General features: G+C 33.5%; 2 protein-coding genes and 1 pseudogene across 3 annotated transcripts; 2 read left to right on the forward strand and 1 right to left on the reverse strand.

Moving 5' to 3' along the window:
• The first annotated feature begins 794 nt into the window (after window positions 1-794).
• LOC140826731 (probable aspartic proteinase GIP2) lies at window positions 795-2,650 on the forward strand (annotated as a pseudogene).
• A 5,287-nt stretch (window positions 2,651-7,937) lies between these two features.
• Window positions 7,938-9,975, forward strand: LOC140826206 (transcription factor DIVARICATA-like). The gene is made up of 2 exons (XM_073188392.1): window positions 7,938-8,876; window positions 8,965-9,975. Exons 1-2 carry the CDS (start codon window positions 8,467-8,469, stop codon window positions 9,389-9,391), a joined length of 837 nt encoding a protein of 278 aa, XP_073044493.1. The 5' UTR covers window positions 7,938-8,466; the 3' UTR covers window positions 9,392-9,975.
• A 2,983-nt stretch (window positions 9,976-12,958) lies between these two features.
• Window positions 12,959-14,870, reverse strand: LOC140828207 (cation-dependent phenylpropanoid and flavonoid 8-O-methyltransferase 1-like). Of its 2 annotated transcripts, none has more exons than XM_073191189.1 (6): window positions 14,732-14,870; window positions 14,495-14,566; window positions 14,306-14,385; window positions 14,071-14,215; window positions 13,580-13,711; window positions 12,959-13,480 (listed from the first exon to the last, which is right to left on the reverse strand). In XM_073191189.1, the coding sequence occupies exons 2-6, from the start codon at window positions 14,552-14,554 to the stop codon at window positions 13,193-13,195; spliced, it is 705 nt and encodes a 234-aa protein (XP_073047290.1). In that variant the 5' UTR covers window positions 14,555-14,566; window positions 14,732-14,870; the 3' UTR covers window positions 12,959-13,192. The 2 variants fall into 2 exon arrangements, with proteins under 2 accessions (XP_073047290.1, XP_073047289.1); XM_073191188.1 differs by having other exon boundaries at window positions 14,495-14,585.
• Between the last annotated feature and the right edge of the window lie 740 nt (window positions 14,871-15,610).

The following is a 15,610-nucleotide window of genomic DNA, read 5'->3' on the forward strand; positions in this document are numbered from 1 at the left end:
ATAATATTATTTTGGGAAAAAAATCAAATTTACACAAACTAAAATTAAAGCATCAATGCATGAGATTTAAATTAGGACACTCAGTTAATAAAATAAACTGACTAATTTACCGTGTGAGAAATTTATAACACAAGGTATTTCAAATTTTCTTTTATTACTTCCGATTTTACGCAAGTTTTTCTTTCGAATCATAGAAACTATGTTCTATGTTGATGATGATTTCAAGCTACAAGTTTGAGAAATTATGAAGCGTGAAGATACCTTGACCGACTCATATATTGATCATTTGGATATTATTATTAAAAGTTAAGAGTATGAATATTCCATACATAATTTAATTTTAGCAACAGTACATATTAATAAATTATTTAATTAAATCTTTGAAAAAAAAATTAATACATAAAAAATGACAATTGGACGAATGGAACCCACGTTATAAAGGTTATTAATTGTTTGGCCTAGGTAGGTGATGACCAATAATAAATATAGTCATGCCCCGTATATTTTTTTATATTTTGGATCCAGAATCCAGAACTATAGAAAAATTGATATGATTTGCAAGATGTTTCGTTTAGTCCGAAAATTCATTCAAGGCAAGGTCCAAGGATGGCGACCGCCAGTTCCGGCAAAAAAAAAATAAAGCCAGCTAAGTACTTTTTGGTGAAGCAGCCACATACGACCCTCAACTTTTATCTCAAAAATTATTACATTCTAAAAACTCTATAAATTCTCGGTCCCACAGTCACTTGACTCACTTCTCGTCCAAAAAACACAATCCAATTTTGTTATATATAATGGGTTCTCTCCATTACTCATTTCTTGTCGTGCTCGCCTTTCTCGTTTCTTCTACAAATGCTCAAAATGGCCTACACCTTCCCGTTCGGAAGGACTCGAAAACGCTGCAACACTACACCACCTTCCAAATGGGCAGCAATCGGGCCGATATAAACAAGGTCATCGACCAGGCGCCGAGTTCTTGTGGTTCGGGTGCGACAATTACACCTCGAACTCGTACTCCCCGATCCCTTGTTACTCGAGCAAATGCGAGCTGGCCAAGGGGTTAGGATGCATAGTCGAGTTCTATCGTTCAGACCCGAGCCCGGGCTGCACCAACGACACTTGTAGCTCCTCCAATTCCAACCCATTCGAGGACACGATCTCCGGCTAGGGATACTATGAGGACACATTGTATACTAAGGATAATGGACAAGTGCCGCACTTCATCTTCTCTTGTTCGAGCAAGTATTACTTGCGCGGCCTGGCGAGTGGTACTATTGGCATGGTGGTCACGCCAGGGGATTATTTCATCCTACCCGCACTGTCTGCAGGGGTACATCCAAAGGCCAGAATTTTTTGTGACCCAATTTTATTTTTTTTTAATTTTTTTTTTCCCCATGAGATGGAATCTCAACCACTTTGGTGTGGACACTGCCCACACACCCATAATCGAACTAACCCACGCCAGGACCCAAATTTCTATGCATAAACAGGTTCCAGGGAAGCTGAATTTGACTGATAAGTTCTCTCTTTGCCTCCCCTCGTCGGGACTGGGTAAATTGTCCATAGGGGACGTTTCCTCGTCGAGTAAATCTGCCATATCCCCTTTGATCAAGTCCACGCCTCTGATCATAAACCAAAACAGCACGTTGCCGGTTTACGCTGTTCGGTGATGCTTCGGTAGAATTTTTATCGACGTGAAATCCATTAGGGTAAATGGAGAGACCCTGTCCGTAAAAGATTCTTATAACTTCTCCTTCGACAAAAACGGAAATGGTGGCACTAAAATCAGCACAATACAAAACTACACCTCTCTTCACACGTCTATTTACAAACCCTAAACGCGTGCTTTCGTCAAAGCTATCTCGGACATGAAGATCAGAAGCGTGGCTGCCGTGGCGCCGTTCAGAGCTTGTTTCAGCTCGAGCTCTATTCCTATGACAGCAGCAGGGCCTGCGGTTCCCTCAATCGACCTGGGTTTGCCCGGAACTGCTCCCGCATTTAAGAGTACAAAACATTATCTATCATGCATGTTCTGTTGTTATTTATTTCAAAACAATAATTGAATATGTAATATCAGTATGTTCAAAATTTAATAAAGGACTTTTGTTTTATTAAGAAAAACGAATCCAAAAGGTTTTTTGGTCGATTTGGTTGCTGATTAAATTTAATCGTGCAATACTTTTAATAAACCAGAATTTGTTTTCGAGCAAACCGAATTGGCATATCAGGTTCGCTTTTGGCATCCCTAAGCTTAGATGAAGCTACGATCAAACATTTCTCTCGAATCGCAAACCAAGTAGAACATGAATTGGTTAGAAAAAGCTTACAATCTTGATAAAACTTTGTTTTTCAATGTGATTCTTTTCTCTCTCAGTTTTTTTTTAAAACAATGATTTGTTGGTTATTTAATGATATTGGTTTATATTCAAAAAAGGGAAAAAAATACATCGCATATATTTTATTCTCTTGCTTTCAATTAATTAACTTTTTTTATTCATTATATATAAATTTATATAACTTTTAAATATCAACTAATTATAATCTATTGTCCTAATAATTTTTTTTTCAGTTATATAACAATATATGTGATTTGTATAATTTCTATTATTTTTGTTGGAATGGGCAGGCCAATGGTAATGGACCTGTTTGAAGGAGTTGGCCCATATTATAGACCAATGTGAGTGCTATCCGTTCATACAAATATTAATAAGATTCAAACGCTGAGTTTCGTTTTTAGGATTAGGTAGGTTTATTTTTTTTAAACCTATCTAATCACTTGTTTGATTCGTTTTTTATTTAATCAAGCCAATCCCTTCTATGAATGATTAGGTTATATTAGATAGGTTAAAATAATATCTCCTCACCCTCTAGGATTATTTATCCCACTCTTAATACATCCTATTTTTCCAATTTTACCCTTTTCCTAAATTCAAACTCACCACCACTTCTTTCTACCGACCGCCCACCGACAACCCCGCCAAAAGCCGACCACCGCCCGGCCACCGGCCGACCACCGTCGGCCATCTCCGTCGGCTACCGGTCGCTGACCACCGCCGTTTCCGACAACCACCTCTGCTTCCGACCGACCACCGTCGGCATCTCCCGTCGGCCGCCGGCCGTCGCTTTCGGCCGACCGCCGCCTCTGCCGGATTGGCGTCGTCGGAGTGGAAGAAAGAAAAAAAGAGGAAAAGACAATTTACTACTTTCATCAAAAAATTTAAAATTATCCCACACTTAAAAATTTTACCAAACAAAATACTATTTTACATCATATATTAAATTTCTACGACAATCATTTTCTTTATCATTTACATACTAATCATTAGTTTATTTTATCTTCTAAACCAAACGCTGCCAAAGAGTGTTATCGAGAATTACGATTAATTTATTTAGAGTTTATTTGGCTGCTTTAAACTATATTTAATAGTTCTAAGATTATTAATTATTTATAAGATATATGAAAGTGAGGAAGATTTCTTTAAGAAAATAAAGATCTTATAATATTTAAAAATAAGCTACTAAGGTATTTCCAAAAAAAAAAAGTAACATCATTCCAATTTGTTTTCAAGATCTCACAATGCTTATCCAAATAAAGAAAATAATCCAACACTCTACCATTTTTCCTCACTGTTTTCATAATATTTTGATAATTTAATTTATTAATCTCATATCTCTGTTTCTTTTAGTATTAATGAGAAAATATACAATAGAATCAAGTCTTTGTCATTTTTATTAAAAGTTATAAATATTGATATTAAAGTACCAACAATTTTTGAAATCATACATTAACTCAAGAATTACGTGTCGATCAATAATTCTACCGATGACAAATAGTGCTGTGAAATGAACCGACCCGTCCCACCAGCCTACGCCAGAGAGAAAATGGCATGAGGCGGGCCACCAACGTGGCGGTTTGAAAAAACCTCAACCCAACCCGTCATGGGTTGTGTGTGAGGAGGATCAACCCACCAACAAAAATAAAAAAAAAAAAAAAAACTTCATTTTTTTAAAAAAAATAATTATAATAAATTATTATAAATAACATTAATCTTTCAATATTAATCAATAGATAATCCTACATAAACCATTATAAATCTTTCAAATTTGATCAAATATAATAAAACATTATAAATAACATTTTAAAAACTATCTACCATAGAATCTGGCAGGACGGGCAGGTCCAATAGGCCTGATATGTTTGATGGCTATACAGGAAATTACTGAATTTCTCTTCTAATAATTATACTTTTGATAATAATGAGAATAAAAAATGTGATATTGAATTCTTGATTAAACGTTTATAACTAGTGATAATGATACATTTCAAGTCTTTCAAACCATAAAGTAGCTCGTATCAATATCTCAGAAAGTGAATGATTGCACCCATCATATATTAACCAAACATTTGGAGTGTCAGGCATCGACAAATATAATGTCCTCACTGAGTTGTTGAGAGCAGGACCATACAAGAAATCAATTTTAATAATTTCAATAGAGAGATAGAGATATTAGATTTTGGATGGATATATATTTTGTTAAATAACAGAACAATTTTCAAAAACTAAACGGACCATTCCCAGCTTAATTAATATTGATGCATATGTTTAATTGGAAAAGTTGGAAATAACATAAAACTACCTCGTAAACCACTTACAAAAACTGTCCGAAACAATAGGCCAGCGCACAACGGCTTTCCACTTTTTTTGACAATAATTTTTCCACTTTTGGAAAGTGCGAGTCAATTAAATATTATTTGAAATGTTACTAATTACCATCCACCAAAGACGAACAGACACGAGAAACTCTTCAACTCTCTTGGGTGGGCCCATAAATTTTTATCGTTATTTAAATGTCCGCGTAATTATTGAATTTTTTGCGATTAATAAATATTCATATAATAATATGAAAAACGAGTTTTAATAAAATTCTCTGAATAATTTCAACAACAATTTAAAAGTTTAATCATCAACATGATAAATATAATATCAAGAAAGGAATAGAATATGAATAAAGCTAGATTCGAGACGTAAAGAGCTCAAAGTTTTTGAATAAATCTCAAGTTCCGAGTCTTATAATATATTCAACCGGACCCCGATTCATTCATGCCTAGTATGGATGTATGGTCTCATATCAAGAATCGATAAATCTAGAAATTAAATGATCAATACATATTACATTATGCATCCATCGTCAGAATTTCAATCATAACTCATAAAATATTATAATAAAATTGAACAATACAAGCATCTAAAAGAACAGACAAGTAATAATAATAATAATTCAAATATGCCACTCTCATATAATATAAATATATATATATATATATACACACTTATACGCACCTTCAATAATTGAGCGATTCTTTAGTTCACATTCATGCATGCACACACAGTACACGAAGTTATAAAATCGTCCAATTATTCTGACTTTTGCGTCGTACAAATAAGTGCATTGAACCTTTCATCACGAATTTAAATTGTTCTAATAATTTGGTTACAAATATAATATATTTAGTGAAATTATGGAAAAGGATAGGACTTTAGAGAAATAATAGTTGGAGTTATCATACTTCAAAATCATTGATGTCTCTTTACGCATTCGGACAAGCCAAATATGTACAAAACAACACGTACTGTTCACTATCCACGATTATGCATAATAGTGTCTTAACTTTTTATCAAGAGTTTTTGAATCATATTAATATATAAAGGTGAATCTATCATAAAATCGCATGATTTAAAGTTTCTGATATCACGAGGTGAATTAAACTCTACGAAGGATAATCTAAAGAAGCATGATAACAGATATGACATCACACACCAGGGTCCAAAATGCATAATAGGAACTAATTTAAGTGTTTTTATATGAATATATTATAGTTAAATCTTGTTTGGCAGTACTAATCCTTAATTAATTGGCATGATAAAAAAGGACTATTCAAAATTTGCAATTTTTGGCTCTGTATATTTGTTTACGTTGATTTTGATAATTTTCGGTTTCCATTTTCACTATAAGTCATGCATTTTTTAATTTTAACAATTTCAATAATTGTTCTGTAAGAGTGTTGATGTAACCATGTACATGTCGAGGTTGTCTCAAAGTCGCATCTTCGTTATATCATAAATTTGACTAAATAAAAGCAGACTAAAATATAAATTTTCAATATATTGAGGACCATTAATGTGACACTTGAGGTTGACAAGAAGTTGTACAGACAGAGAGTGACTTCTGACAGAGTAGTAGGAAGAAAAAACATGAATGAACCAATCTCACACTCGAATTGAGTGAGATTCCAAAACTGTGCATATATGATATTGTACAATGAACATGGCTCAAAAGACTAAAAAACTATAAAGTCGAGCGCACTTGACTCCGAACAATTCTGATATGAGTGATCAGGGACGGAGCCACGTTAAAGGCTGTGGTGGGCTTCAGCCCAGGCTAGAATTTAGGATTAGCGACGGTTTTACCGCTTCCGTCGCTACAATTTTTGAATCTGTTAAAAATTTTAGCCCATAGCCCACTACAAAAAACGGATGGATTAGCGACAGTTTTTCTACATCCGTCGCTAAAATTACGACGGTTTTGTTCTAACCGTCGCTATATAGCGACGGTTTTGTACAAACCGTCGCTGATTTGCGACGAATTAATAAAATCCGTCGCCGATTAAGATCGGCGACGGTGTTTTGAAGAGCCGTCGCTAGTAGGGCTATCATTCAGCCCAGTCTCCGTTTAATTCCTGGCTACGTCCCTGTGAGTGATCATTTGAGAAGTTTCTCATAGTACGTTTTAGTGAATATGATGTACACGCCGGAAAAGATTTACAAATATTAACACTTTTGTATCGGGACATTACAAATTAAGAGACGAATTGGAATGAATAATTAGGTATATATATTTGTGTGGAGTTAGTCTATCTTCCAACGAGAGTTATTATTTCAATAACCTAAAATGATTAGATTATGTAAGTTCTCCTATGTAAAAAAGAAATAGTTGCCATTTACTTGTTAATCAATTATTTCTTTTAAAGGACTTCGTTAATTGATTTTGATTTAAAATAACAAATAAATGAGTTTCTCATGTGATGTAATTAGGGTGACCAAAATTAACTAATAATTCATATTAGAGAAATTATATTATTAAGTACATATACTATTAATTTTTTTAAAAAAATATTAATTTATTAGATTTCTTTATACAATTTGTATATATATCAAATTGAATTACAAAAAATCGACTATACAATTTTTCTTAACAAAATCGAATCCATAAATATTTTTTTGAAATTTAAACAAACCGAAAAATCGGTTATTTTGATCTATATTCAAAATTAACTATTATTCTTAGAAAAATATCGAAATAATAAAGAAAAAGCATATGGAATTAGAAAATAAACCAAATTTGAATTACATCTCTAATAACAATTTCTTAAAAAAATTTGAATGTTGGTTATACACATTTTTCAATATTTCTGAAAATTCCTTTATAAAACTTTTTTTGGTGATTTTTTTTTTAATTCGCTTTAACATTTTTTTAAAAATTTTCCAAAGATAAGTCTAGTGATTTAATATGGATATATCTAATTTTTTTTAAAAAAATTATGTTTTCCATAATTACAACGATAGATAATCATATCACTAAAGAGCATCTCCAAACACACAAACACACACACACACACACACACATATATACACAAACTTACACATACATATGAAAAATTTTATGATACACAAATAAAATGAAATAGTACAATTAAATAGTTGAATTACATAAAAAAATGTATTCTAAAAAACAAAAATTACATAAAATAATAAAAATAAAAATTGTTCAAATAAAATATATAAATTTTCACATGACATGTATAGGCACAGTTGTCCTTTTCTTCATTTGATTGGCCACCACTTTCTGTTTCCATCTCTTCTCAAAAACAATATAATAAATAAAATCAAGTCAGCTGCGGCCCCTCCTCCACCGCTCTGTCCAATCATTCACCAACACCGTTCATCTCTCTTCTTCTACAAGAAACCATTAATCACTGTGTTTTCCACACTGAAAAATCCCAACTTTCCCGAAAGTTCAAGTGTTCCCGGTTTTCTTTCTCGGTTTAAATTCCGAATCTGGATTATAAGTGTGTCTTATTGTCCAATTTTTTTTCCATTTTCTTTCAATTTCCTCCATTGTTGAGCAGACAAAATGACAGCTTTATACAGAGTTTTGTAGTAGGTTGGTTATCTGTGTGTCTCTTATACTTGGTAATCATCAATGTTTTTCTGCCTTGTGTTAATTCCCAAGCAATATCTGCCTTTTTTCAACAACTCTCTTGCAAAATCTTCTTGGGTTTTGCAAAGTTAGAGGGGGTCTTCTCCTTTCGCAGATTCCTACAAAAAGAATCCCTCTATATATCTCCCTTCACCTCTGAACTCTGTTTCCCTACTTTGATCGACCCTTTTGGAAAAACCAGAAGAGATGAACAGGGAATTGGCAATCATGTCTCCTGCACCGAATATCAAGAACTCAAGCTGGTTATTTGAGGAAAACAAGGTAATCCAGTACTGGACCCCTGAGGAGAACAAGAAATTCGAGGATGCCCTTGCGATATACGACAGAGATACGCCGGACCGGTGGGACAATGTTGCGGCCATGATCCCTGGGAAAACAGTGAACGATGTGATTAAACAGTACAAGGAATTGGTGGAAGATGTCAGCGATATAGAAGCGGGCTTGATTCCAGTTCCGGGATACTGCGCCAATTCATTCACATTGGAATGGGTCGGTAAACAAATGTATTCCCCTGTCGGGAAAAGGAACGCCGCCGGGATTCGGTGTTCCGTCCATGAAAGAAAGAAAGGGGTGCCCTGGACTGAGGAAGAACACAGGTAAACTAAATCTTGTTCTGAACTTTGTACTGATCTTGAGCTCGGGAATTATTAAATTTTTAATTAAGTTCTTGTTTTTTATCCACAGGCAGTTTCTTTTGGGACTGAAGAAGTATGGTAAAGGGGATTGGAGGAATATTTCTCGCAATTTCGTGACAACCAGGACTCCGACACAGGTCGCTAGCCATGCGCAAAAGTATTTCATCAGGCAACTTTCGGGAGGGAAAGACAAGAGAAGGTCGAGTATACACGATATCACGACTGTGAATCTTCAAGAAACTAATCAATCGGATTCACCGGGAAAAGATACGTGCGGTTCACCGGAGAATTCGACCTCGACGAAACAACAGCAATTTAGTTCGGGCATGAATCCAGGAGCAATGATGCGTTTTCAAGGGGCTCCTTCTTTTGGACTGAATCTGCAAGAACATAGTATACAGATGAGTAAATTGCCGGGAATCGGGTTGGAACATCACGGTACAATGTTTCATATGCAGTCCACCCGGTATTGTTAGATCCAGGGGCGGATCTAGGATCTTGGGATTGGGGGGGCCGATTAGTATATTTTGCGACGGTTTTCTCAAAAACCGTCGCTATATTTTGCGACGGTTTTATCTAAAACCGTCGCTAAAAAATGTTTTAAAATTTTTGGGGGGGCCGTGGCTGCCATATAGCGACGGTTGTTGATAAAACCGTCGCAGATTTTGCGACGGTTTCCGTCACAACCGTCGCTAAAATTTTTTTTTAAATTTTTTGGGGGGGCCGTGGCCCCCGTTCGCCCTACACTAAATCCGCCCCTGGTTAGATCGAGCATGCTAACGAGGTCTTGAATTTCTTGGACTTCCAGCATTTCAATGCTTGATGCCGAAGAAGCTAGCTAGTATGCCATTCATCTGTTACAGTTTTTCTAAAACTTGGCACGAAACGATGGAAGCATCAAAGATTGACAGAGAGAGCAAGAAAATTGTTCTTTCCAGTTGATAGGGCGATCACGATTCTTGAGATGCTAGTTTAGACCATTGGAAATGTGTAATGCTTGTGGATACTATTCTTTTCCTCTTAAATTTCGAGTAAATAAATGAATTCTAAATTTTATGAATCATATATTTCAATAAAGTATGATTTTGCCTTGATTAAAAATTTTCTAACTTAAACAATCTCCACGGTAATAAAAAATCTTTGCTATGCCAGCATCGTGTGTTGCTCAAATGAAATCGTGGGCACAAGAAAAGCTTGTCCTTATATCTGATTCAACTGCTTGTTCCATTATCTGATAAGCTCCTTTCTCTGATTCTTTTCCAATTTGTAATAAACTTTATTCTATGTTGCACACGGTGAATTTCTCCTTTAGCTCAAGAGTTGACCCTCAAAAAATATAGGGGCCTACACAATCTAATTGGTCGATGCCATTCGATGTAAAATTCTGGGTGTAGCATATCATATATATATATTTTAATAAAAAAACTCATCTCGGCTTACAAAGAAATGTTTATGGAATTAAATACCAAGGGAAATTGACATTCAACAAGATCTCTCAAAATTTTCCCCTTAATAAAGTGGGATATGGACATGTACGTCTAATAATTAAATAATTAATTACATCTGTACAAAATAACGCTATTGTTTAACATGTCATGTTCGTAAATTTAATGACACTATCTTTGAACTTAGTCAGTGTATCTAATAGAATCATTTCAATTCAATCTAATGTGGGCCAAGAGTATTTACGAGCATCTAGAAATTCAAGACGTTACTCTTCAAGTTTAGATAAGAATTTCTTGATGTTTCATTAATTGTTGCTTATTCGGCTCTCCTTTTCGTCAGTCAAGGGAGTCGAGCTCACTACTTGATGCTCCAAAAATGGGGTACTCAAAACTACTGGAATCAAGTTCAAGCTCAAATCGTTCAACTTCGAGTTTTTTCTCTCGAACGTGACTAAATAAGCCATTGCCCAGCCATGCTAATTCTAGACTAAATCTTGAAAAGTTTATACAGTTGATAAAAAAAACCTTTTTGAATATGTTAAGGTCACCCCCCACCGCACCCACTAGACAACAAAAGATCAGAATAACCATTTCAACGAGCCCTTTTGGTGGAATGACAAACTAACCCCACTCCTGTCAAAAAAGGATTCGAATTTTTGCAAGCTTGACCATTAAAAAAGTTTATTACTTTATTCTGATGTGACCATATTACCCTCGGTATATTTAGACCATAAACCTAATCTCACAACCTATATACTTTTTAAAAAAATTTAGATGGTGCTGTATCGATGAATTTGAAATTCTTTTATCTTGTTTGGATAGACCAGATTCAAGTGCACTTAAATAAACTTTATATGAAATTACGTAATTTAAACATTAATTGTAATTGAGTTCGAACATATCTTAGATGAATGTCATTTGAAATTCATCTCTGAATCACTCTATAAATCAAGTCTTTCATTCCAAATCAAATTTATCAATCCAAGCGTGACCATAATGTTAGTGTTATTTATTTATTCTAGTTGTCATTTGATTCAGATACCTTGCTTCATAATGATCTAAAAATTGATTCAAACATTAATGATGATTAAAAAAGAAGGAATGAAGAAAGCACCCTGAATAGATCCTGTGGCATAAAGTAATATCTCTCAATCGTGGTTCTTCAAGGTACCCCACGAAAGATATATGCACCAGCTAGCAACAAAATTTGGTAAGAAAAAAATAAAGAAATGATGACGACCCACTAAATCATTGAGCTATTGGTTATATTTATATAAGGTGGGTGTGGCTTGAATGTGAGAAGGAAAATGTGCAAGAACAAGAGCCTAATCTTCATGGCGTTCTTAGAATTGTGTTCAGATCGAAGATTTGAATTTGAGATATTATTTTAGAGGATGATTTTAAATGTCTCCATGTCATCGCAATGAATCGAAAAATAATTATTTAAGCTTTGAAATATATTATTTCCAACTAGATTTTTCCGAACAAACCAATGAATTTGTTATTATAGATTTGAAATTCCTAACTTCAAATCCATCCGTCGTAATATAATCTAAGATTTTCTTATCTATATATAGTTTTTGGTTATTTATCAATAATGCAGTGCCGGAAAGTTGTCAAGAGACCTACTATCATATTATATATGGCGAATAGAGAAAATAATAAACATATAAAACTAATGTGAGCCAAATAGCTAATCAATCGATATATCATACTGGTTCGATAAATCTATATTATATAAAGTTAATTTCGAATTCGTTCGATTTTAACTTATAACTTATATTTTTAGAAAAAATCAAAATCCAATTTCTCTTATTCATTGTTTGAATCGATATAATTGTTTAAATGATGCACGAAACTTTTGTTTTTTATTGATGTCCATCTTATTCATTGATATTTGTCAATGTCTAAATCTATGCATTAATTTTTTTTAAATTGTTGGCCTTAAAAAATAATGTGAATCGATTTTGTATTTGACATGAATGATTCCTTATAGTTAAAAAAGTTGAAAACTTTGGACTCAAAATAAGGACAAATACAATTCAGCCTAAGAGTGATCAAAATATCACTTTCAACAAAAATAATCAGTTGAACTGGATTAATTTGAAAAATTAGTTCGATTTATTTTGAAGTTCAATTTTAGTTTTTTAAAACATCGATTAGTTCAATTCGGTTCGGTTTCGGATTTTAATATAAAACTTCGCTTAACATAACAATCAAACTTTTATAAAAAAAATTTAATATATTGTTAAATAAGATATACATATTATAAATTTCTAATAAAATTTTATATATAATAGAACTAGACTTAAAAATATATATTTTTAATAAATAAAAATTAATTTATTTAATTTGATTTTTATATTGATTATTTGAAAAACTTGATTTTAAAAAAAAATAATCTTAACAGTTCAGTTAATGTAGTTATCAACCAACATAACCATTTTTTGGTTTCGTTTATTCGATTTTCGTAGTAAAGTACGTTCAATTTGGTTTGTCGAAAAAATTTCAATTAATTTGATTTTAGAAAATTCGGTATCATTTTAACCGAAAAACTAAAAGAGACCAACAAAGACGACGATATTATTACGTAAAATGTATCGTTTGTCAATTTCTTACTAAACCAAAGAGTCATCCTGCCAACTATAGAAATATAAAACGCTACCAACATTTTGATAGCTTACGAAACAAAGCAAACATCCAATGTTTAAAACATAAAATGTGGTACCAACAAATTGATACCTTATTGTGAAAATGGTAGGAACCTCACTTTATTTGCGCTTGAATGTATAAAATTATCCATATGAAATTAGGATCATGCGCCAGAATGATTTAGAGACGCCGGCAAATAGTAACCCCATCACCTACAGGAACTTGAGAAATCTGCACACGAGTATCTGCTGCCAAAAGTTCATTAAACTCGATGGCGTATTTTCTCATTCCTATCCTGTTCGCTGTGACGGAATCCTCGGCCATGGCCACCGATCCGCCCCAAAGCGTGTTATCGTATATGACTATGGCACCGGGTTTCAAAAGCTTCAACAACTTTTCATGGTAATTTGTATAATTGTTTTTATCAGCATCTACGAAGGCGAAGTCGAAAGCCTCATGATTCTCAGGCTGCATAAAAGAAGACGAGAAGTCAATGAAGGAAGAAATTTTCCGATTAAGCGTTTGTCATAAAAAACTAACATGTTTCCAGGTAAATAAGACCCTTACGTCTTGTAACAACTTATCAAGAACTGGAAGAGCTTCGGACTCGATATAATTTATCTTGTGCTCCACGCCAGCCTTTTGAATAACAGGCAATCCCATCTCGTAAGTGCTCCGGTTGTGGTCAATGGCTATGATCTGCATCACCACTTTTAATTATCGAACACGATAAACGGCTATACTAAAAGTAGGTAAAATGATTTTTTTAGACCATTAACTTGTCTAAATTTTGGGTTTTGTTCAATAAAGTTTTCAAGGTTTGATTTTATTACATTGACTTTTAATTTTCAACTATTTTGTTCAAATTGATATTGCTGACATGACATTTTAACAAGTCAACACTATCGGCGTCGCATCAACATTTTCAATGTCATATTAACAATTGTACGGAAATAGCTTAAAATCAAAAGTTATTGTAAATAAAATGAACACCCGTCAATGGAAAAAAAAAAAAAAAAAAAACTCTTTTCCCCTAAAATTATACAGAAACACTTGACCTTTCCATCCTCAGGAATGTTGAGTGCAGTTAGAAGCGCAGAATACCCGGTGAAGACGCCAATTTCAATCGTCTTTTTCGGGTTAATCAGCTTTAAGATCAAAGTCATCAACTGTCCTACATCCGGTGATGTGCCCATGATGGCCCTGATACGGTAAAAACCGAGGCTGTATAAGGTGCAGCTCATATATTGCAAATTTGCAATAGAGCGTACAAAATTGGCAGTGTAGATATACCTTGGAAGAGTAGAAGTGATGGTCCTTATCTGTTTGAGTGAATCCGGTTCGCGTGGATACACACTAGTCTTCAGTAAATACTTTAATTCCGTGCAAGAAAATATCCAAAGTGGTTCATTAATATGGTAAAAATTGCGAAAAAAGACAATGTTAATCTAAATTTATAAGCGTTGAAATGAAGGATACTACCTGGTACAAATCACCGGTTTGCAACAAACCTCTGTGTACAACATTTCCATGGCTTTCCATCACTAAAGAGCTCTGAACAAACAACTGGAATCTTGAGAATGCAATAGGAAAATGGTTATAATTTAATGTGCAGTAAAGAGCGATCAAAATTCCAGAAGAACTAGATGATATCGAGGCGAAAAGATGACTAGAATTGCTAAAGAAACAACGACGAAAATCAAAATGAGATCAACTTACTGGCTTTGAAGAGACGAGCCTGTGAATTGTGGTGAGAGGGATATTGGACTGCGTGGCTTATATAGAGCCTTTTTATAAATATCAGATACAAGATTTTAGATGCATGTAGCCACTTCCAAATTCAAACGGCATTCATTGCTGCGTTCTTCATTCGGTGCAAGAATAATGCAAATTCTAAGAGGCATGCTGCACCATGCCTCCTATATATATCGATTGCACTAGAATATATATAGTCAATTAACATGTTAATGATATTTATGTAATTTGTTCATTTTGAATTTTGGTCTATTAAAATTTCAAAGTTTAGTTTCGATACACTAATTTTAAATTTAATTATATTTTTGTCAAGTTGCTGACGTGCATCAGAAAATACTGACTGACACTTAAAAATGTTGGCGTACCATCGAAATTTGTTGATTTATCAGACGTGTGTCAGGAATTAGATAAAAATACACGAAAAATAACAAATGAAAAGGAATAGATCTTTTAAGAGTTGGTCTCATAGATCTACATTTATGAGACGAGTCGACCTTGTCTATACATACAATAAAAAGTAATATTTTTAAAATAAAAATTAAATTTTTCATTTGTTGGATTGGGTTGGGTTAGTTTAGTAGGATCTGAGATCCGTCTCACAAGATTTAAGATAATTTTACATGAGTTTTTGTGAATGAAAAATTTAAAATTTACCCATATTACACAAATTTAACATATAATTTTCTCATTAGTCATTAATTATATTAAAAACAATAAAAGTTACGAAGTGTGCTGTTCAACAAAATACTATTTTTTTCCATAAAAATGGGAAAATTGCAAAATTAGCTCCAGAGTTGAGTTATTTTGATTTTTAGTCAAGTAACTTGTAAAAAATTAGCTTTG

This window comes from Primulina eburnea, chromosome 3, assembly GCF_022965805.1.
Source record: "Primulina eburnea isolate SZY01 chromosome 3, ASM2296580v1, whole genome shotgun sequence".
In the NCBI taxonomy this organism is placed as follows: domain Eukaryota; kingdom Viridiplantae; phylum Streptophyta; class Magnoliopsida; order Lamiales; family Gesneriaceae; genus Primulina; species Primulina eburnea.

Coding starts and splice junctions, on each gene's coding strand:
- LOC140826206 (XM_073188392.1), top strand. CDS start 8,467: ATGAACAGGGAATTGGCAATCATGTCTCCTGCACCGAATATCAAGAAC. Junction 8,877..8,964: donor TGGACTGAGGAAGAACACAG/GTAAACTAAATC, acceptor TTTTATCCACAG/GCAGTTTCTTTTGGGACTGA.
- LOC140828207 (XM_073191189.1), bottom strand. CDS start 14,554: ATGGAAAGCCATGGAAATGTTGTACACAGAGGTTTGTTGCAAACCGGT. Junction 14,386..14,494: donor AAACCGGTGATTTGTACCAG/GTAGTATCCTTC, acceptor ACGGAATTAAAG/TATTTACTGAAGACTAGTGT. Junction 13,481..13,579: donor TTGATAAGTTGTTACAAGAC/GTAAGGGTCTTA, acceptor TCTTTTATGCAG/CCTGAGAATCATGAGGCTTT.